Consider the following 21,638-nt stretch of genomic DNA (forward strand, 5'->3'; position numbering starts at 1 on the left):
CACAAAGTCATTATCATAGTCTCATCTACAATTTTCCAATGAGCAGTGTTTAAACATCCAGTTAGAATGCGACAAACTTGAAAAACCCACATTCATCTTTGAATAAAATATCAGCTTTTCTGCCTGGACCTTATCAATAGGGAGAAAGTCAGTGATTTAATAATCTGTAATTCTGTTATCTATCTGAAGCTTCAATGTCCAACAATGTGTAGTTTATTTATCCTCAGTAGTTTGGCAGCAACATACACACCTTGAGTGTTATTTCAGACCTTCATTCCTTTTCAGAGCTTAAAGGGTAATCTCATCTCCCAGTGATTTACAATTTACTGCACATTTTTGTTCACCCTAAAGCCGTATGGATTTCCCTTGGAATAACAAATACTCACCCAACCTACTCACATGCCATCGAATACAAAGCCAATCTTCTGGTCTAGTGCCTTCTATTCCTACAAAACTTTGTTCATTCACCGTTTTTACCAGGGGTGCAGTAGGGGTGGAGGGGGAACCAGGATGGAAGAAACAACAGAAAGAGTCTGCTGCTGGGGTTGGTGTTGATTCTCCAACCTGTGTAGATGTTTTATTAAAGTGTCCATCAATAGAGATGGAGGTCCCAGACTCATCCACAGCAGGGTGTGCCTTGAGTCATCAAATAGTTTAGGCTAACGATTCAGAGAAGCCATCATTCTCCTTTAAATACTGAATTTCACAGCAATCACACCACTTTTTATTTTAGCAGGTTTTTCTACTTTACACCATCCTATATGGCTGTCCTGTTAGTATTCATAATATGGGAGCAGTAGGTCTACTTCTCACCTCTTTTGTTCTTAGCACTGCATGGCCTCCCTCAGCTATGGCTTAAGGTGTTTATTTTCCTCTGAGGGCTCAAACACAACAGAAACTTGCCCCACCTTATCGTCAACAATGACGGTCAACAGTTCTGGCTGTCACGACGAAACTCTTTCTCCAAGAGTTCTGGAAAGAAACTTGATTTGACCTTGGAAAGAACTTTGTCCTCCTAAATGGAGGGAGGTGGTCCGGTTGGCGGTGGTCCATAAAGCAAGAACGCATCCAAAATAGCCAGTTTGACAGTCCGATTTCTGGGCATCATAAATGAGAGGTTTGATGGATAAAGCTAGAAGCCCTGTAACACACTGGGGACAACCTCCACCACCATTTCCTCAGGTGTGGGGAGGATGGAGCTGAGCTCCTCATTCATATCTTCCATCAGCCTGTGGGTTCCCTTTTCATCCATCAGTGTTGATTTAAGGGTCTTGCGATGATTAAAAACACTTTTTCAGGCAAAATATAGTAAACCTGGAAGTATGACTTTCAGGTGATTGTGGCATTACAGATGAAGGATGGATGTCTGTCATTTCAACTAAATATAACTAAATATAAAAAGCTAATATCCTCATGCAATATTTGCCTGCACACTATCTGTTGCCCACTATCTTAAGCCCACCCCTGGTGATGATTGATTGTAATTTGCTATTTTTCTCTTTAAAAATAATAATAAAAACAATCTTGATCACAAAAACATAAAACCTCCACTCTACTAAGATGTTAATAAAGGGGGTTGACAAAAGTTCATAAATAACCTCTTTTGCACAAATAAACCGAGGTTATTAAAACGACTAACAACAGAATGCGTCCATTGCGATTAGTCGACAGTCGAATGTGCAGAGGTGCACCCCTGCTGCCGGCGCGACGTAGCAGACAATGAATCTAACGCACGCTTCATGAAGGAGGTCCTAGGGGCGCCCAAGTAGGGCCTTGCCTTTGTGGTTGTAGAAAGAGAAGATGGCTCCCGTTCTGGAGAAACAGCTCCTGGGCGCAGCCGGGGCAGGCGACAATAACAACGAAGACGAAGAAGGACAAAGCCTTTGGCAAGTTGAACTATTCTTTAACAACTTCGTGCCTGCCGAGATCATTCATGAAAAGTTACAAATGTTACCGTTCTGCTTTGTCACTGCCGGTTGCTCTCCATCAAAAACCGGCCCGGCTAGCAGTGGCAGCAAACTGAAGCAGTGCGGTGAGCCTGCTAGTTTCGTTAGCATCTCAGCTAACGTCAGCTAACCAGACTATCACTGACTAGCTACATTGTAGCTAATGTTGACCACCAGCGACTTTTACTAATATTAGCTTAGTGGTCGGGTGTATGGTATTTGTATTAAGTAGTCAAATGGAGATAACCATTCATAATAACGCCGGCTTTGACACCCTTTATGTCAAGTTAACAGCTAACTACTTAGCTCTTGTGCAGCATACAACCGGCTAACGGTAACGTCAACGATAACAAGCTAATGCCAGAACCAACTAAGTTATGTAGTTAGAAATGTAGCTAGCATAAATGTAAGGCTTTAGTGCGAATCAACAGGGATAATAATTTTCAGTAACTGTAAGATGTCAGGTTTCATGGATTCAGAAAATAATTTGTTTCTGGTGTAAATGGAGATTCCCTATTCATGACTATTATTTCCTGTTTTTTGTGTTGTCGTAGACATATCACTGACCCAGCTAAACGAGGGAATTATCTTCTGCACAAGCTTTGTTTGATAGTCATGTAACGCTAGCTGCCAAATTACAGTTGCAGCAGTTGGGGAAACACGGAGCTGTCAGTTTGCCACTTGACTGTCACACTAACGCCCTAGGTTTCATTGTGGTAAATATTGTAAATATAAGGGCCGCTGGCCATAAGGTAAAGATGACTGATGTATAGATGAACAGAGGCGAGTAGATCTCAAGTACGGAGGCAGGACATGGTAGGGTAATTTTAACCACTGTGGTGATGTGTTTAATGAAGATGAAGGCTTGGGCATATGTGGGTGGGTGTGTGCTACAACAATAAAGAGAAACAAAATACATTAATGATTCCAAAGGTTATAATTGAATCAAAACAATCAAATCAGTAACTACTGAGTATTCTATTAACTTACACATTTTTATAAACAGAAACCAAACTGAATTTGAGACAACAAGTCTACATAACCAGACATAATAATTCAGTAACTCATCTGTCTCTATTAGTCATCATACCTTCATCAGTATTAAAGTAACAGAACACAAAGGACTTGCATTGAATCTGGGACACACACCGGTCAACCGTCAGCAAACCTTTGGTCAAGTCTTTAGGGAATTGATCTGATCTGTTGTTTGAAGCAGAGAAGCGATGCGATGATTCTCAGGAGAATACAGGATGCTGTTATCCATGTTATCTATCAAGCTATCTAGCTGTGTAATGTTATCCATCTGTCTGTTTATTTAATACTTGGATATGTGGCTTGTTACTCTCTGCAGGTCCTCAATACTGAGTGAAGTTTCAACTCGTTCAAATTCGAAGTTGCCATCGGGAAAAAATATACTGGTATTTGGTAAGTATAACTTGAAGCCACAGTCATGAAAGTGCATGCTGTTGACAAGAAAAACTAATGTGTGGCGCTGCGACCTACCAAAGTATGACAGTCATGAGAACATGTTGAGTAGTTATTACACTTGAGATGTAATGACTGTAATGTAAAGACTGTAAAGATGTTTTGTTGAATTGGCAGTGGTTGGTTTGATGGCCGCTTGGCATATGTTGTATCATATCCAGGCTTTACCAGCCTATGAACATGGTACAAATTTGTATTACATAATAATAACATTTGTATTGAAGTTGATGCTTAAAATATCTTCCAGGTGAAGATGGATCAGGAAAGACGACGGTCATGGCAAAACTTCAAGGATCTGATCACAACAAGAAAGGGAGGGGGTTGGAGTATCTGTACTTAAATGTTCATGATGAGGACAGAGATGGTGAGTTTAGCTGCCATAGCTCTTTTGTTAGCTTAGTACTACATTAGCCTTTAGAAAACAATGATAGTTTGAAGCAGTGAAGGATTGCACTTGTATTATTACTCTTTTCTTTTCCTTTGCAGATCTTACCCGTTGCAATGTGTGGATCCTGGATGGGGACCTATACCACAAAGGCCTACTTAAGTTTGCTGTATCGGCTCAGTCACTAGCTGACAGTCTAGCTGTGTTTGTTGCGGATATGTCGCGGCCCTGGACCATAATGGAGTCACTACAGAAGTGGGCCAGTGTGCTACGTGACCATGTGGACAAGCTCAAGATCCCTCCTGAGGAGATGAGAGAAATGGAGCAGAAGAGTAAGTAATGGTTGACTTTATTGGCATGAGACGCACAGTGCGATTGGTATAAAAATGAAATTCCCAACCTAGTAAATCTTAAAGAAAGTGTATACTGGCAGTTTATGCAGGGCTTTTATTTTGAAAATTCAGCATTTAGTTCACAGTAGAATTGTAGTTGGTCCGCTGGACCTAGCCAGCCATTCAGAACCATGGGCCACCTGTTTTATAGGTCTGGTGTAAAGCTATTTATAGTTAATAACTAGCCAGCTCATCCCTTCAAGTGAGCAGTTGGCTACATTATAATGAACATCGTAATAAATCAAACTGAATCTACTGGTATGTGCTTCTAGCATACACAGCTGGGACTGATGTAAATCAAAACAATTCTTTAGTTGGTTAAGGCAGACCATCTCTTAAGATTGTAATGAGGTAATGACTTTGGGGGAATTTGTGTGCCGAGAGATATGTATGGAATTATGACGCCACAAACATAGTTGATTTGGATAGCTCAAGAAAGGGATAAAAGCAGATGCCTCTTTAAAAGTGTTTTCCGAAAAAGAGCCTGGAGCATCCCACGGTGTCGGCAAGGGGAGGGTTACATAATAAAAGCCGGACTCTTCACTGAGTGGCTGCTCATAGAAAAGGAAGGGGAGCTTGGTCAGTGCATAGCGTGGAAGGCAAGCAAGAACCGTATAACATTACACATTGTCACGGATGTTTCTAGGTCATCATCAGAGAGGCCCATGATCCTCAGCTGCGTGTTGTGACTGCAGGCAAGTTCTGCAGATCAATGGCTGTGATGCACTCAGATGCTGCGCTCCTGTTAATTTTAGAAATGATCATCTCTGGCTTATGAACTGGTCTTTTGTGCTTTTCCAACAAGTTAGTTTTGCCTACAGGGGTTTTATAGAAAAGGCTTCTCTGTGTCCAGAGGTTGCTTGCTACTGCTGCTCTTGCAAGTCTGAAATGACTTATCACAGAAAAAATCTAGTTGTTTAATGAGAGGGGATGTATTGGTTTGATCAGGTCTATTAGAAATATTCAGCTCTGTTAGAAATGTTCTTACCTCTGTGTAACTTGCCTATACAAGGTGAAATGTAGCCTAGGCCTACTGGCTAATGTGTGATGACAGGAAAGGGAAGTTGGGAGCCAAGTGATGACGACTAAGCACATTGTAGATTGCAAAGCCTGTAAGTGGCTAGAATTAACCTATTTTGAATGTGTCTACATTTCAAGATGCCTTTATTGTATTTTTCAGTTGAAATAGTGCTTATAGTTGAGCATAACTGAAATACTGAAATTGATTTAGCCTATACATTGCATTGGAAAAGAAAGATGGTGTGGATGGAAAATTTAAAAATAATGTAGAAATTATACCTTGTACAGTAAGTGCTGTAGGCTTGATTAATCATTACAATTGCAAATTTGCGATCATAACCTCTGAGTGGACGTTGGAAGAATTTTTACTTGAGGCCTCACTGATACTTTGATCAGTTTTTGAGGCTTGATTTTGACAGCTGTTGGCCAGATTTTCTAGGGCTACTCCTGCTTTCTCTCCATAGCCAAACTTGTTTTTGACCCCACCCATGGACGTGGTCAGCTTTTCAATTTAGCCGAGGCATTTCATCCAGATAAAGCATCTTCCAGCATGTCAGTTATGATGTCATCAGTGTACATGGCAGATTAGTGAGACCAAGCCAAAATGTGTGTGTGTGTGTGAGAGAGCGGGAGACGGAGATGGAGAAAGACACACAGACATGGGCAGAGAGAGAGAGACTGAGTGAGAAGTATGTGAGTGGCTTTTGTCCAGGCAGTCTTGCAGGCTTCTTGCATCATGGTTCCCTCCCCTCCGACAGTAGCGTCAGGGAAAGGAAGGGACGTAAACTGAGTTGGTCTGAATTCAGTCTGTGGGCTGGCTGTTCTGACTCTCGCTGTGCTGTAACTGGAGCAGGCTGTCTGCTGGAGTTTCCTCAAGTCAAATTACAGGATCAAGCTATTGCTGGATCACACATTGAAATGAATAAATTTTCACTTTGTGACTGCTGTGACTTGTGACAAAATAGTAATTCCTTTGCCAGCCTTGGTAATGTGGAAATGGTGTGTAGGCTAACATCATGGCTGTTTTGCTTTGGCTCAAGGCCCATTTCACTGAAATTCAAGGAAACGAGTTGCCTAGCAGCTGTAGAAAATCTGTGTATTGGCCATGCTAGACCTGTGGACAGTTGCATAAACTAGTCACCAATTTAAGACTGATCTAAGTGTTGGATTTGTGTTGCAATCTTCACTTAGTCTGTTTATTTGACAGTCAGTTCCTTAAAAATTAGGCCTCAGGCTAGACCACTAATAACATTCAAGCAATTACAAAAGCTAGCATTTTAGTTAGCACCTACTTTTGCTAGCAACAGCGTTTTTGGTTGATGACTACAGTGTTCTTGAAATTGATTTTGAATACAATTAGCTAACTTTGCTCAGCAAGCACTGAGCATGTGCAGCAAGCACTAATAAATCTAACTAGCTAAAAGTTGCAAACAAAGCTGTGAGTAGGCTAAATGTGAGTGTTGCAACAGTCAAATATAATGTCTGACACAAAGTTTGAAACGGCAGACCTATGCTTTTGTCATTTTTCTGCCACACTTTCTTTGAGCTACAGTTCCAGTACTTTAAAGATATTCAATGTAGAGAAAGGATTATTTAGTAATGGACTGAGTAGTATCAATGCTGCTTGACCCCACCTTTGTTTGTGGAACAGATATAGACCTTAAGTGGGCAAAGTCACTTTCTCTGTTACTTTGCCTCTCTGTTGACAGAAGTTAGTTTGCCACTGCAGCAATAATAGAATACAAAAAATACTGAAGTTCTAAATGTTTTGCTGTGTATGAAGTATTGCAATTCAATACTGTGACAGTACTGTTACTGTCCTACTGAAATTCATATCTAGATGAAACTTGAGACCTTTGAGACTGTCAGCACTTTAGTGACCGTTTCCCATTTTAAAGAATAATATTTGATTAAACGTTATTAGTTTTTCATTAATAGCCTTGAAATGTGGAATGTTTTTTCCACCTTAGCCCCAATGAGTCCTGTCCAGTCTATCAGACACTTTTATTTCCTCAAGTAAAAACTCTTCTTAGACTGTTCAACTGTGTTATGTTCGTAATGTACATTATAGGCTTTGTAACTCCAGCAATGTCGGACTAAGTAACCGACATTGTGACTTGTAATGTAAGTAAGTAATGTGTCTTGCTGGGATCTAGCTACGTTTTCATACCCATGACATTCCCTAGAGGTCTCAGTAAACATAACAGAACATATGGCTCAGGCAGAATACATAAGGTAAGGGGACAGGTGCAGTGACTGTTAGTTGTGGAGAAATTTTACTAAGTTCAAATAAACAATAAATGCATTGTTAAAAAAATACCAAATACATAATGGTGTTGGGGCGGCAGGGTCACATAGTAAGTAGGCTTTAAGCCCGGTGTCTGCAAGCATCCGCCCTGCTGAATTGTCCTTGCACAAGACACTGAATCCCTACTAGTTCCAGGGCTGCTGTTCTGCAATTTCCCTGAGCTCTGACCTTCCTGTGGAGGGCTGCAAGATTTAAATCAACATTAAGCATAAATTAATAATAAATCGCATAATTCATGGTTAGAATTGGTTTAGCTGCCAGTTGCTCTTTCTGTGTAATGCATAAAGGTGAGAAATTGACACCGTCCACCATTGCCCAAAAGTGGTAGAAATCATTTATTAAGAGGCCAGTAGTTTATTTCAAAAATGCATGTACAGTTTGTAATAATAATGAATAACCAAGTGGTATAAAAGTAGTCATTTTTACTTATTTAGTAATATTATAAAAAAAAAATCAACATTCAGTTGTCTGTAAGTAATAGGTGTACCTGGAAACAGGAACAATATTTAATAAGACAGTGAAATGATGATAATAAAATGTATACATACTTTTGAAACACCCGGTATATTATAGCCTGAACTGCTCCATTCAAACCTCCTCTCTGTCCCTCCCTTACATCTTTTCATAATTAACTATTGCAATTACCAGTAAAGTTTACAAACATGTATTCTAACCTTATGTTGTCTATTTATGACCAACATGCAAATATCAATGTGTAATACTTTAATACATTGTTCCCTGTAGGGAAACTGTTTTCACTCGCTCCCCTCCCACAGGAAGGTCAGAGCAGAGGGTCAGCTGGACAGCAGCTCTCCTGGAGCTGGTAGGGATTCAGTGTCTTGCTCAAGGACGCCTCAGCAGGGCGAATGCTTGCTGACATGGGTGGCTTGAACTAGAGACCTCCAATTAAGTCTCCCTACATCCTACACTCCTGTTGCACCTCCCTTGAACACAACTAAGGAAACTTTTCAGAATTTTCTTTCCCAATCTTCAGGTTTATCTTCATGTTGACATTATGCAGTCACCTTGTCTGTGGTGTGTCAGTCAATAAATCTCTGTTGTCTGCCATGTCAAGGCTCAGCAGACCCCCCCCCCCCTGTAGCTTCAGCTCTGTTTACTGGAGAGGATCAGATGATAGTCTGACCAAACCTCAGTCTGATTTTTCCCAGCAACCACTCACAGTTCACAGTGGGGGAAGCCAAATCATTTTTATCAAATTAGGTTCAGACGTCCTCTGTATATGAACTTCGGACGGAAAAAAAACCCGCTCTCCAGTCAGATGGGTCTTCCTTTTGGACAGGGTAAGATTGGCATTTTACCCTTGTGCCCAAGTTTGCACACTCCATCTTATCGTTGGCCATCGTTCAGAAGCACTGGATTTGTGTAATCCTGAATCCAAGAGGGATTCCCTTTTTAAATTGCTTACACTGGTTCACTCCCTATACACTAATTCCCACGTTGGAGAGTGCAGGAGTTGGCTCACTCTTGGTAGTATAGGGGGTAAAACCGGAAAGTCAATCTGGCTTTGTGGGCCGTCCCCAGCTGCATTCCCGAGGCTCCTGAGGAAGTAGGCCATAGCGTCCTGTGTCTAAAATCTCTCCACCTCACACAGCAGCTGATATGTAAAAGCCTGCACAGCTGGGGCAGCACAACAGGAAAATGTAGAATGCCATATTTCTCTTTTACTACCATTCACCAGAGTCTGATTATGTAACAGTTGATATACATCATATAATTTTTGCAATACATTTTTTTCCACTGAAATGTGGATTATTACAGTACATTAACCTCTGCCTGGCTTTAAAATATGTAAACCTTTAAACAATGATGTCATTGGGCAAAACAGAAGTATATATTGTAGTGTACCCACTGCAATTCATTTGTTTTGGCCTATGGCCTAATCTCAGAGGCATAGTCTGACGCAGGAAGCCTCCGACACTGTGACATAAATAGTCCGATAGAGACAACAGGTTGCCCAGGTTAACTGTTGTTTGTGGGAGTTGAGGCTTTGGTTTGTTTTAGGTGCAATGAACTTGCAGTGGCTGCTGTTACATTTGAACACATTGCTGCAGACCTGGGCTGAGAATAATGGTTTGGGTGGGCTAGGGCCTCTGGGGTTTTAAAGAGAAGGAGAGTTGGAGACTAAGTATGGCTGTTTAAAATAGAGAAAGGGTGTATCAGATGAGGATACTGGGAACACAATTTATCAGCATTTTAAATGGGGCTCTTGTGTAGTTGTAAACTAATGGTCTGGTGCCCTGTCTGTCTCTCCCCCTGTCTGTCCACTAGTGGTGAAGGCGTTCCAAGAGTACGCAGAACCAGAGGACGCAACCCCGTCCTCCCCACAGAGACGGGCCCCGACAGCAGGAGAAGACGAGGCCGTTGTGCTACCACTTGGGGAGAACACACTCACACACAACCTGGGCATTCCAGTGCTAATAGTTTGCACAAAGGTAAGTGTTTCCTACAGCCTATGAGAGAGAGAGAGTGAGTGGCTTTTCTCCTACAGCCTAAGTCTCTCTATCTAGCCTATCAGAGGTTTTTCGAATCAATGTAATCCTTTCAGAAGTACTAGTGTCTGGGCCAGGGGATCTGGAAGGTTCTCTGAGCTAATCCTAAAACCCTCTGAACGAAGAACCAAAATGGATGATAATAATAAAGTGATTCTGATGTGATACTTTATTGATCCTCGTAAGGAAACTCTTTTCACTTACCCCCCTCGACAGGGAGCTCAAGAGTGTAGGGTCAATTATAGAGCAGCACACCTGGAGCTTGTAGGAAATCGTTTTCTTGCTCACTGACACAGCAGGGCGGATGCTGGGCCAACATGTGGGCTTGAATCTGGGTACTCCTGTTGAAGGCCGGACTCACAACGCTACCCTGCTGCCCCTATGAATTGTTTCCTAGACCATATAGTTGGTAAATTTGTAAACGGAACAAAAACGTTGGGTCTCAGAGCATCTGCCTACGTAGACTCTGTCCATTTCCCATTCAGCCATGGTCTTATGTGTTGTCTTCAGTATTATGGTGTTGTTTTGCCTGTGCAGCAGCGTCCTGTCTCTGATGAAAGGCTGGCATTATACTTGCAAGTTATCCCTCTAGGCAAAGGCTAGTGCTGAAGAACACAGTGTAGACATCAGCAGTGCTTCACATGCAAGTTGTGACAAGGAAACGGTGAATGTGCTTTTTTCATCTTCAGTGCTTCTGTCTTGCCCTTGTGGAGAGCCAGAAAACAAATATTCATCTTTGCTGAACAAGTAATAATCATCCAAACCTTTATTTGCTATTATCAAATGCCTTGACGATTAAGAATTTTGAAGTCTCTTCACTATCCTGTTTGTGTTGTCAATTTTACCAGTGTGTTGCGATCCTTAGACGTTTTTGGAAACACTCTCTTAAGCACTGTCATTGTCGGTTCTATCGTAGTTTTTGTTGTCTAACGGGTTGACTCAAGGCTTTTGGAATTAAAATGGTCTTTTAACTTATGTACTGTAACAAACTATTTAGTTCTTCAAGTCTTTGTAGAAAATGAAATGTAAACCAGTCACGTGATTAATTAATCAAATTAAGATAAAAAGAAACTATAAAATAATACACATTTCCAAATTTGCAAGCTTGCAATTTGTTTCTTGAAATAAGAAATTGTGCTGCCTAAATTCTCAAGAATTGGTCAAATATAAAGTCACCTTGTCCCAGAATAGAAATTTAGAAAATGTAGAATGGCTTGTGTCTGATGCTGCTGCTATACTTGAATAATGGAGCACATGCCACTGATTCTGCTGAGTAATAATAGAGATACAGGGTTTATTAGTTTGTCTTGTGACAATTGTGAACAAAGTTCAATCTACACTGGAGGATCTCTTCAATTCCCACTATTTTGAAAGTTTATATCAATTCCATAGAAGACAAAGCAGCAGGAGTATTTATATTTGATGACTGCGTCCTGCATATTTAACCAGGCCCTGCTGTCTGACATGGCCATGTTTAATTTGAGGAAGTGGCTGCTTGGCGCTCCCTGAGTCATACTAAGCTGGTGTGCATGTTGTCAACCCTCTCCCCCTTGTGCTCACCATGAGGAATTGCAAACGTGCGAGAGACAGGGTGGGGTCCTGTTGCCTGAGTTTTACTGCTCTGTCGTTCCTTTTAGGAGCGAAAAAGGGAGAAAAGGAAGTGGCAATAAAAGAAAAGGGTAGGGCAGGCGGAGAGGGACAATAAAGACGAATAAAGGATTTGACAAGACTGAAGGGAGAAGAAGAGGAAGTAGAAGAGAGTTGTTTGGGCTCAGATGGAAAGGATGAGGAGGCAGAGAGCAATGTTAGCTTGAGATGTTGCTATTCTTATTCATACCACCCACTAGAACAGAGGCCTGAGTTTATGTGTCATCTGTAATGATTGTGTACCTCTTTCTCTTTTTCGCTCTTTTTTTTTTTTTTCCTCCAGTGTGACGCAGTCGGCGTATTAGAGAAGGAGCATGACTACAGGGAGGAGCACTTCGATTTCATCCAGTCCCACATCAGGCAATTCTGCTTACAGTGTATCCTTCTTCTAATATGCTGATTTGTTTATATTGGTATCAAACTCTCAACCTTAGCCTATCACTAACCCCTTGTGTTGGAAGCAAACCAAAAATACTTCTCTTGTACCCTGATATCTGCTTATTGTACAAATTTAATACCTCTTGGTGGACACACATATATACTTTCCTGAAACCCTCATCCCTTATATCCCTGTCCCTGCTCCAACTGTTGCTGCCTTAACCCAACCTAACAGATGGAGCTGGCTTGATCTACACCTCAGTGAAAGAGGAGAAGAACATGGATCTGCTTTACAAATATATAGTGCATAAAATGTATGACTTCCAGTTCACCACACCTGCCTTAGTGGTGGAGAAGGATGCAGTGTTCATGTAAGTGAAGCCCTTGCCAGCTCCCAGAGCCTTTTGACTTGTCTTATACTTTTTTCACAAATTAAACAAGTGAAACGTACATTTGAGTTGTTAAGCAATTTATCTAACCATGAGGTACGCCTAAAGAGATGATGCAGGCAAAAAAATATAAACAAATCATATCTATTGGAAGTTTGTTTTTAAAACTGCACTAAATCTCTTCTTTCTGCACTCTTCTTGCAAACATCTGCTACTGTGAAAGGTTGAATTTTCACCCTGCACTTGGGGGATAATATTTAAAAAGTATCTTTGGAAAGCTTGAAGTGCTGTGTTGGGGAGCTGTGTTGGGAGCTTGTTTCCAAAGTCATTTGTATACAGAGCTCTGTGTGTGATTATAAAAATATGTTTGACTGCAATCAGATTTCATCACTGCTTCTTTGCTTTTTGGCAACCGTCTCAAATGAGATTGTCATAATTTGAACATTTAGCGATTATGGTTGCCAACGCAATCAGATTGACACATCATAAACTGAGTTCTCATTTCAGTTTTGTGGAAATACTCTAAATACTCTTCATAACTAGCAGGAATTTTGTCTATATACAACAGAATTTAAATCACCTCACTTAAGTGAACTCTCTCTTCCCCCTCTCAGTCCATCTGGATGGGATAATGAGAAGAAAATTGGGATTTTGCATGAAAACTTTACAACAGTCAGACCTGAGGATCCGTTTGAAGATTTCATCATACAGCCTCCAATAAGGAAGGTAAGGGTGGCACAAGAAAAATGCTGACAAGATGTGTTGAACTTAATGGCACGGTTCCATCAAATAACCACATACAATTACCGTATCACCATGTTACCATATCACTCCTTGTTGCCATTGATATCCTGCCTACTTCTCTTTTTCCTGATGGCTCTGTCTTCCCTTGATGCTCCTCTTTACAGCTTGTTCATGACAAAGAGATAAATGCAGAGGATGAGCAGGTATTCCTGATGAAGCAACAGGTATGTGTCATGTTGACATTCTTGCTTTTGTACAGTATGTCATGCTGCCAGGGATACCAGTCACATTTTGAATTCCATGTCATGTAGCGCACTCCCCCACTTCTAAAAATACTACTACAACACTGATGAGGACCCAAGTTTTCTCATGCTACCAAAATTAGGCTATTACCTCTGTCAATTAACTTGGAAGAAGGTTGTTTTCACCCCTTTTTGTTTGTTAGCATGATATCTCCAAAAGTTATGAATCGATTTTGCTGAAATTTGGAGATAGCCCTTGACCCAAGGATTCGTTTATTACATTTTTGTGGTGATCTGAAAGTGGGATTTCTGCAGTTAGACAATTTTTGTTCTCTAGCCATAACTCTTACTGCAGTCATGTGTTGGTGGTAAAGTCATCTGGGAATTCCAAGTCCCAGATTTCATTGAAATGAAAGACTGCAAGTAGTTGTAATGTTACAGTAGCGACAGTCCTCATAGCAGGGCCTTACACTAAGGCCTGACTATGCTATAGCCACGGTTCTCTTACCATTACAGCCTTGGTTCTATGCTTTCCATAATGTAGGTTTTGCTTTCAAATGTTGATGAGACAGCGTCATCTTTTAGCTTGCATACATTATGCAGCCTATTGTAACCTGCAATGGATTAAAAAAAGATATAAATGCCTGTGGGGTGACATAAGTGTCCTTAAAATTCAAATGTAATCCTAATTTTATTTTTAGTTTAGAGTATCCAAGTTGGCCAAATGTATTCAAACTGAATAAATCCATTCACTTTTCTGTGTAACTTTTTCCCTCTACAGTCTTTGCTAGCTAAGCAACCAGCCACGCCAACAAGAGGAGCAACAGTAAGTGTCTTAACATCCCTCAAACTGATAATCTTTGTGATGGATGTTCTATATGGCATGCCATCCCAGCCATTTGTTTTGACCCCACTCTCCCTCTGTTTTCTGTGTCCAGGAGTCTCCAGGACGGACAGCCTCAGGTTCCCCCAGGCCTTCGGGTCGTGCCGGCCAACCCAACGTGGCCAGTGGCTCACCAATGACTGCTGTCAAAAAGCCTGACCCTAACATGAAGGGTAGGAGCTCTAGGACTGCTCAAAGTTCCCTTTTAGTTTTCATATCTGAGCATGAAAGAACATGTGCTCTAATGCTGCCTAACTTATTCTCTACTGTGCTGTACTTTCTGACTGACTGACTTCTAGATCCTCTATTAATGTCAACATTTATTGACACCGTGTTTGGACCCCTGAAAATTAGTAGTAGATGAGAGCTGGTTTGTGTAATGATGACTTAGTTAAAAATCCACCCTAGTTGTTGCCTCAGTTTTGCTGTTGGCACCTTTTTCCCAATGTGCTTGTGTTTGACTGCTGCAACACTGCCCCCAAGAGGTAACTATTAAAATAATTCCCATAACAATGGATTCCTGCACGCCTCCTGGGCCAGCCTTGCCTGGGCAGAAATATTGACATTTTCTCCATCATTAAGTACAGCAGGGGAGCTAGTGCATTCCAGCTTAAATAGAAATTGTTTAACCAGATTTAATGGAGGCCTGTTAACCCTTGCCCCTGGTGGAGTTGTGCTGCTGTCAGCAGAGACATAACTGGATACTCAGAAGGAAAATCTTTAGACAGTTGAGCCTTGGTGAAAGCAAACCAGAACCAAAAAAAGAAAGCACTCTGTGCTACACTGCGTTATGTTGTATGGCAACAACTTTACCAGTAGATTAAGGGTTAGCCCAGTGTTTCTCAACTTTGTTGTTGTTTCACTGAAGTTAGTGATGTATCGACATCAAGTTCCAATGAACCCCAAATTATTTATGGCTTGTAGGGCTGCAACTAACGATTATTTTCATTGTCAATTAATCTGTCGATTATTTTCTCGATTAATCGATTAGTTGTTTGGTCTATAAAATGTCAGAAAATGGTTAAAAATGTCGATCAGTGTTTCCCAAAGCCCAAGATGATGTCCTCAAATGTCTTGTTTTGTCCACAACCCAAAGATATTCAGTTTACTGTCATAGAGGAGTAAAGAAACCAGAAAATATTCACATTTAAGAAGCTGGAATCAGAGAATTTTGACTTATTTTTCTTAAAAAATTACTCAAACCGATTAATCGATTATCAAAATAGTTGGCGATTAATTTAATAGTTGACAACTAATCGATTAATCGTTGCAGCTCTAATGGCTTGACAATTTCTCAAACAGAGCCTTGTATTATCATAGAAGACTGCCAGTAAACACAATGAGCAGTAGTATTGGACATTTTGAGATTTTCTTAACATGAGCAAAATTACAGTGCACCCCAGAGCTCACTGCATGTCCTGCCAGGATGCCTTGCACCACCACTTGATAACCACAGGGGTTAGGCTTTAGGTCTGAACCTTTTTAAGATGAGGATTGCACCTTATTTTTTTAAGGAAGTGATGATATGTGGTAAATGAAACCAGATCCAGCTTTGAAAAGAAGTAATTTAAGCTGTTCCAGGCTGCTAATTCGGAATAGATGAAACACTACAAGCTGCTTGTCATAACAGTATGATAATCTATTAATGCTCAGCTTGTGTGCTCAGTAGTCTATTGATGTATTAACGAGCACATTGTGCAAGGGTACACACTAGATAAACATTTGTGTGTGTAGATTCAGTTCAATTTTTGCAGTTATTTGAAAGGAATATGCATTAATTAAGATAGCAAGATAGCTTCAAAGCTACAATAGGCTAATGTTAGTGTCTTATTGGTCAGTTGGGGCAGAACTGTCTGATTCGAGGGGAAAAGGGGTCTGTGAACAAGTCCAAATTCATCTGTACGACCTCTAAAGTTATTGTTGAATATACTCTGCTTGCTATTCTGAGCAACTCAATGTTTATTTGCTAAGACACATTTTTGTGAGTCACACAAGGTCTGTGTTTCTCCTGCAGGGGCAGCCGCCAACGAGGGAGTGCTGGCTAACTTCTTCAACAGTCTGCTGAGTAAAAAGACTGGATCCCCAGGGAGCCCAGGAGCTGGAGCAGTTGGAAGTGGAGTGCAAGGGTCCGCCAAGAAAACAGGTACAGCCCCTGACCCCAAATGCTCTTACCTCCGCTCTCTGTGGAAACAACAGCCTTCCTATTTCTCAACCCTCTTCTTTGAAAGTTAGCAGTTGCCCTTTCATCAACCGTTCTAAAAGCTTATTGTTAGTTATACCCATCCTATGCATCTAGATCTGTGTCAGGGCCTGGGTTACATGCACACAGGAAGAGTTAGAAACAGGGGCCTGTTGTTGATAATGGCCATGGACCATGCTGTTGTCTGGAGGTTTATCTCTACAGCCTGAGAGAGAAAGTAATAAAGGAGAAAAGGAGGAGTTGTCCTCTTTGACCCCCTCTGACCTTCTGACATCTGGAGGAGCTGGTGACAGGCCTGTATGCACCGAACCTCCATGTTCATGTGTCATGTGACTACAGAGATGGCAGTCACAAACCCCCCACAAAACTAATCTCACTCCATACGTCACATTTCCCTGCTCTCTTGCTCGCCATGCCGTTTTAACTAATTTATTTACCTGGTGTTTTTCAAACTGTTTCTTGAGTAACCTCAGCTGTTTTGCATATTAGCAGTCTTATTTCAGTTCCAGCACATGGTTTGTTTAACTCTGCCATGTCAGTTTTGGGTTGGAGCAAATATGTGCAATAGCTGAGTGTACGCAATGAATGAATGAGGGAAACACTGCATTAACTCGTCTCTTTGTCTGAGCCCACTGACATGTCTTTTTTGTTCCAGCCCTGGGCAGTGTTAACATCTCTGTTAAACCCCAACTGAAAGGATAATGCATGAATACATGTTCTCTTTGTCTTATGATTGGTTTCGCATGTGTGTTAACCATGGCAGCGTGCCGCCAATCTCTAGCATGGGACCACATCACCATCCAACCCCCATCCATCCGCTTGCTGGCCGTAGCACTCTGTTATTTATGGACGCACACACAGAAGCTACAGGAGATTACTTTCTGGCTTTTTGTCTCCTGTTTTTTCCAAGGGCAGAAGCCGGGTTTGACTGATGTCCAGGCTGAGTTGGACAGGATGACTCGCAAACCGGACTCCATGGTTTCAGCTAACAACATACCACCACCGACAGAGAACGAAGCGTGAAGGCAACAAAAACAGCTGCATTGTCCACTGCGTTAATACTCTGGAAAAATACACAAACATGTACACGATGAGCATAAAAAACAGTTAAATTGACCAAATTCCCAATGTCTATATCAGTCAGCACACACAGTGGCTTCGCCAAAATGAGTTTCAGATGCTATCAGATATTTTGGTGTTTTGGTGAGATGGGAAGAGAGATGACAGAGGTGGAGGTGTTTTATGAGATGTTGAGCGTTGATGGCTTGGCTTTCTTTCTGTCCTCTCTTCCACTGTAAACGTTATTTTGCGAGGGATGTCAGTTTAAGGCAAAGTGTGCACACTCCTGGGAGCCAGCCAAATGCCCTGGGCTGCAGGCCCCCCACTTGCTGGGGTAAAACTCCCTCTCCTCATGAGCTTAAAGAGTGGAAATATACTGCTCCTGTGGCCTCTGGTTCAGCTAATCTCATGGAAGGAAATTGGTTGTGATTGGAAAGATATTTAAACTCTAAATATATTCATTGAGGAAAATAATTAAAATACTTGCAAGCATATGTAGTATGTAAAAAATGTTGGATATGATACTGATGTATTTATACAAAAGTTCCTCCTTTTTATTTTATTTTTCTCTGCACCATTTATTGGTTTAAAGAAACATTCAGCTATATCACATAACATGTTAAAATGCCACTGACGTCATGACACTAATATGACAAATCTAGATAGCTGATAGCATACCATACCATCTGCGCCACGCTATGTGGGCCCTAGTCATCTCGAAGGATTCTGTAAATATAAATACAAAAATTGCTATTCAAGTTTAGGTTTGATTTTGTACAAAATGCAATTCTTCTATCCAAATTCTGAGGAGAAGTTCTTTGACTAAACAAGACTGGTTGGGATTTGACAGGCGTAGAGTTTGCAACAGAAACGCTTCTTTTGGCTACAGGTGTTTGTGTGTATGTTTGGGGAGGGGGTTGGGCAGCATCTTTCCTACTATAACTCCCAAGTGCCTCGCACAGTTAGCTGTTTGTGTCATAGTAGAGGTGCCTGTCTACATAAGAGGAAATGCACTGTAGCACCATCGGTTAAAGGTTTTTGTCCATTTCTTGTCATCCAAATAATTTATTTCGTTTTACATTTTTCTTTTTGTACAACAAGCCTGTGGTCTGTAATCTTTCAGAAATAAAATTTCTGTGGCCTAGTTGACAATGTTCAGTAGAGCAATAGAGTGAATGCCTTCATATAAACTGTAAAGGCTGCTGATATTTAGAAGAAACCACACGTTAACAGCATTGGGGTCCCCTAAAAGAACACTTAATGTGGTGTAAACCACTTTCTTTGCGGCCAAAACACAGAAAATGATTTGCTACGGTCCGAAAAAATGAGTTACCCATATCCTCCAATGTTTGACAGCACTGTCCTTTTTTGGTTGCAAATGTTTTTATCCACACTGTACTTGGCATGTCAGTTAAAACATTCCCAATTTCTACATGATGTAGCTGTAGAAACGCATCCCTGTAGGAAACCTATTTGTCCAGTCAAATCTTTTTGTTTGTGGTCTTTTCAGTGCCCATTTAAAATGTTGACTTTTGCCTTCAATGTACAGTTAAAAATGTGTCACTCTGGGCACCCTGCCTTTATACAGGATTGCTCTTAGTTGATTAATCAGCCTTTGTGTCCTTAAGGGGTTGCTTAATTGTTGTTGTTTTTTTTTTTTTCTGTTCATTTTTAATTATAACCATTATATTACTGTACCATATCAAATTATCTGTAATGTTATTTATGGTTTCATGACACACTTACCATAGTCTAATCAAAGTGAATTAAGTGTAGGTTATTCTCAAATCTATATGTAAGGCCCAACTTAATCCTATGGATACAGCAGCTCAGCAACTTTCACAGATTTAATGGCACACGTGAAGAGAGCAGCTATTTGTTGTTAAAAAAAAACAATAGCAAAAAAGGAAAACTGGAGTAAATTGGAACATGGAACCAAAGATGCAAATTGACAGTATTTTCTGCTTGTATAGTTGGTAGTCACCCATATGATTAGTAAGTGGCCATTTTTCTCCTGTCCTTGCATGGAGAAAGCATTCCAAACTTTAGGCCCGTCTGTAAACTCGCCTGCACCCCATATATCTTAGAACATATGAAGTTAGATATTTAAGTAAAATGGTAAAAATGCCGTACTTAAGCATATCTGGTGTTTTCAGGTGTCAAAGGAAAGGACTGGGGTTGTATTTTGGCGGAGTTGATTCTCTAAGCCGCTCTGTGAACACATTCTGCTTGACAGTGCAAGTAGGTTTCAACTTCATTGTTTTTTTGCTCTGTAAGGGAATAACCACAAGACCACGCTGGTGTGCAGAGTCTACTTTAATTTTGCATGATCTAATTTGTTGTCAAAAAAAAAAAAAATTCTAATAATGCTACAACAGCTTTGGATTTTCTTTCGATCAAAATGAAGCTCTTATTGTTTATTGTGATTGGGCGGAATGTGCACCTGAGATCTGTTGCTGAAACGGATGAAGCACAATACTAGAACAGCCAGGAGCGGGACCGCCACATGTTGAAATAAGCACTTTCCCTTGGACACTTGTATCGATTCCCTGTTGCTACAGTTAAAGATACAGAATGCATATTTTTCTTCCTGCCTTGCCTTTTAAAACATTTAGTAATAAACTGCTCTTAGAAGTTTACCTACACATTAAAATTGCATTATTTATCTGCATTTGCTGCTTAAGTAACGGAAGGTGCCCCCCGGTGGTTAACTGTTCAGAATCAACTGTAATAACCCTGCTCTCCTGGTAATATTGTGACTTTAATATTGATCCTCTGGAAATCATTGTCATTACACCTTTTGCTAGGGATGTTGTTTGGGATGTCTTCTGGGAAATATCCAGATAAACCAAATAAATGCCCGTTGTTTTTCAGGCTTGTCCTTTCTGCCCATGTAAAGTACCCCTTTGTTATGTGTTTACTTCCTCTTGAGACATTTTTTTTGTTATTGTTGACAAATATGGTTTTGCCCAGATACAGTTTTGGTAATAGAATATTGTAATGTCAAGTTAGCTCTTTAACCTGACCTATTACACTGACTTGATCTTGATGAAACATGACCACACTCATGAAAATTGGCATTTCTGCTGAGTGGAATGAAGTGCTCTCATGCTGCTTGGTTTCAAATTTGCACTTGCTCTTTGTAAAGATTGGATATCGCTCCCAAGATTGAATAACAAACAGATGTTGTAATTTTTTACTCAAACTTCAGTTGAAAGTGACTGCCTCTTTACATCTTAAGTGAATTGCCTTCAATCCCTATTGAGAATATACATCCGTAGGAGACTATAAGCTTCTGCTTCCAGTCCTTTTTATTCAGGATATCAAGACATTGTAACCACATGGCTGGCTGCATTTTGTGTCCTAAACGAATTCAGAAATTTGATTGTATGACTTTAACACAATTCTGTAGCCTCTAAGCTGCCATGTGGAATCTAGCTTCTTTTGCCGACAAAGATAAGGAAAATGTCTGTCCGACCTGGCTTCAATAAAACCAAGAATCCTGACTTTGGTTGACTTTGACCTCTATGTCTTTTAATTTCAGACTCATGTTCTGATTGCCTCAAGCCTGTAATATCTGAACACTTGTTTATTGCTTTTATCCATCTCTCTGAACACTTGTTTATTGCTTTTATCCATCTCTGAAAACTTGTTTATTGCTTTTATCCATCTCTCTGAAAACTTGTTTATTGCTTTTATCCATCCAAGATAGTATAAAATCCCGATACTTAAGTGATACCAGTTACTTTAAACAGAACGCACATTTTATTGGCTGAGGCTTGGCTATGGAAACATTTCTGTGAGGTGAACCTTTGCATTTCAACCAGTCCTTTCCAGATGCCCAGCAAGGTCATCTTAATAACTATTGTAGGTTAATAGCATGGTGTGAACAGACGTGATGCTGTTTTGAATCATGTGTCACACAGACTTTAATATTTTCCAGTATCTTTCTAGCCTACTGCTATCCCTCAGGCAGCTTTTTATTAGTCTTAAAAACCATGAGAGGGCAGTAAGGTGCAGGGAAGTACACCATTTTATTTCTGCTGAAGA

General features: G+C 40.6%; 1 protein-coding gene across 2 annotated transcripts; it reads left to right on the top strand.

Moving 5' to 3' along the window:
• Nucleotides 1-1,774: 1,774 nt before the first annotated feature.
• Nucleotides 1,775-21,104, top strand: dync1li2 (dynein, cytoplasmic 1, light intermediate chain 2). 2 transcript variants are annotated; one of them, XM_071919545.2, is made up of 13 exons: nucleotides 1,775-1,886; nucleotides 3,298-3,371; nucleotides 3,679-3,795; nucleotides 3,918-4,148; nucleotides 9,826-9,989; nucleotides 11,977-12,070; nucleotides 12,307-12,442; nucleotides 13,075-13,186; nucleotides 13,369-13,428; nucleotides 14,228-14,272; nucleotides 14,385-14,502; nucleotides 16,344-16,472; nucleotides 17,440-21,104. In XM_071919545.2, the coding sequence occupies exons 1-13, from the start codon at nucleotides 1,801-1,803 to the stop codon at nucleotides 17,550-17,552; spliced, it is 1,479 nt and encodes a 492-aa protein (XP_071775646.1). In that variant the 5' UTR covers nucleotides 1,775-1,800; the 3' UTR covers nucleotides 17,553-21,104. The 2 variants fall into 2 exon arrangements, with proteins under 2 accessions (XP_071775646.1, XP_071775648.1); XM_071919547.2 differs by having other exon boundaries at nucleotides 17,445-21,104.
• The last annotated feature ends 534 nt before the right edge of the window (nucleotides 21,105-21,638 follow it).

Source organism: Centroberyx gerrardi, chromosome 1 (genome assembly GCF_048128805.1).
Source record: "Centroberyx gerrardi isolate f3 chromosome 1, fCenGer3.hap1.cur.20231027, whole genome shotgun sequence".
Lineage (NCBI taxonomy): Eukaryota > Metazoa > Chordata > Actinopteri > Beryciformes > Berycidae > Centroberyx > Centroberyx gerrardi.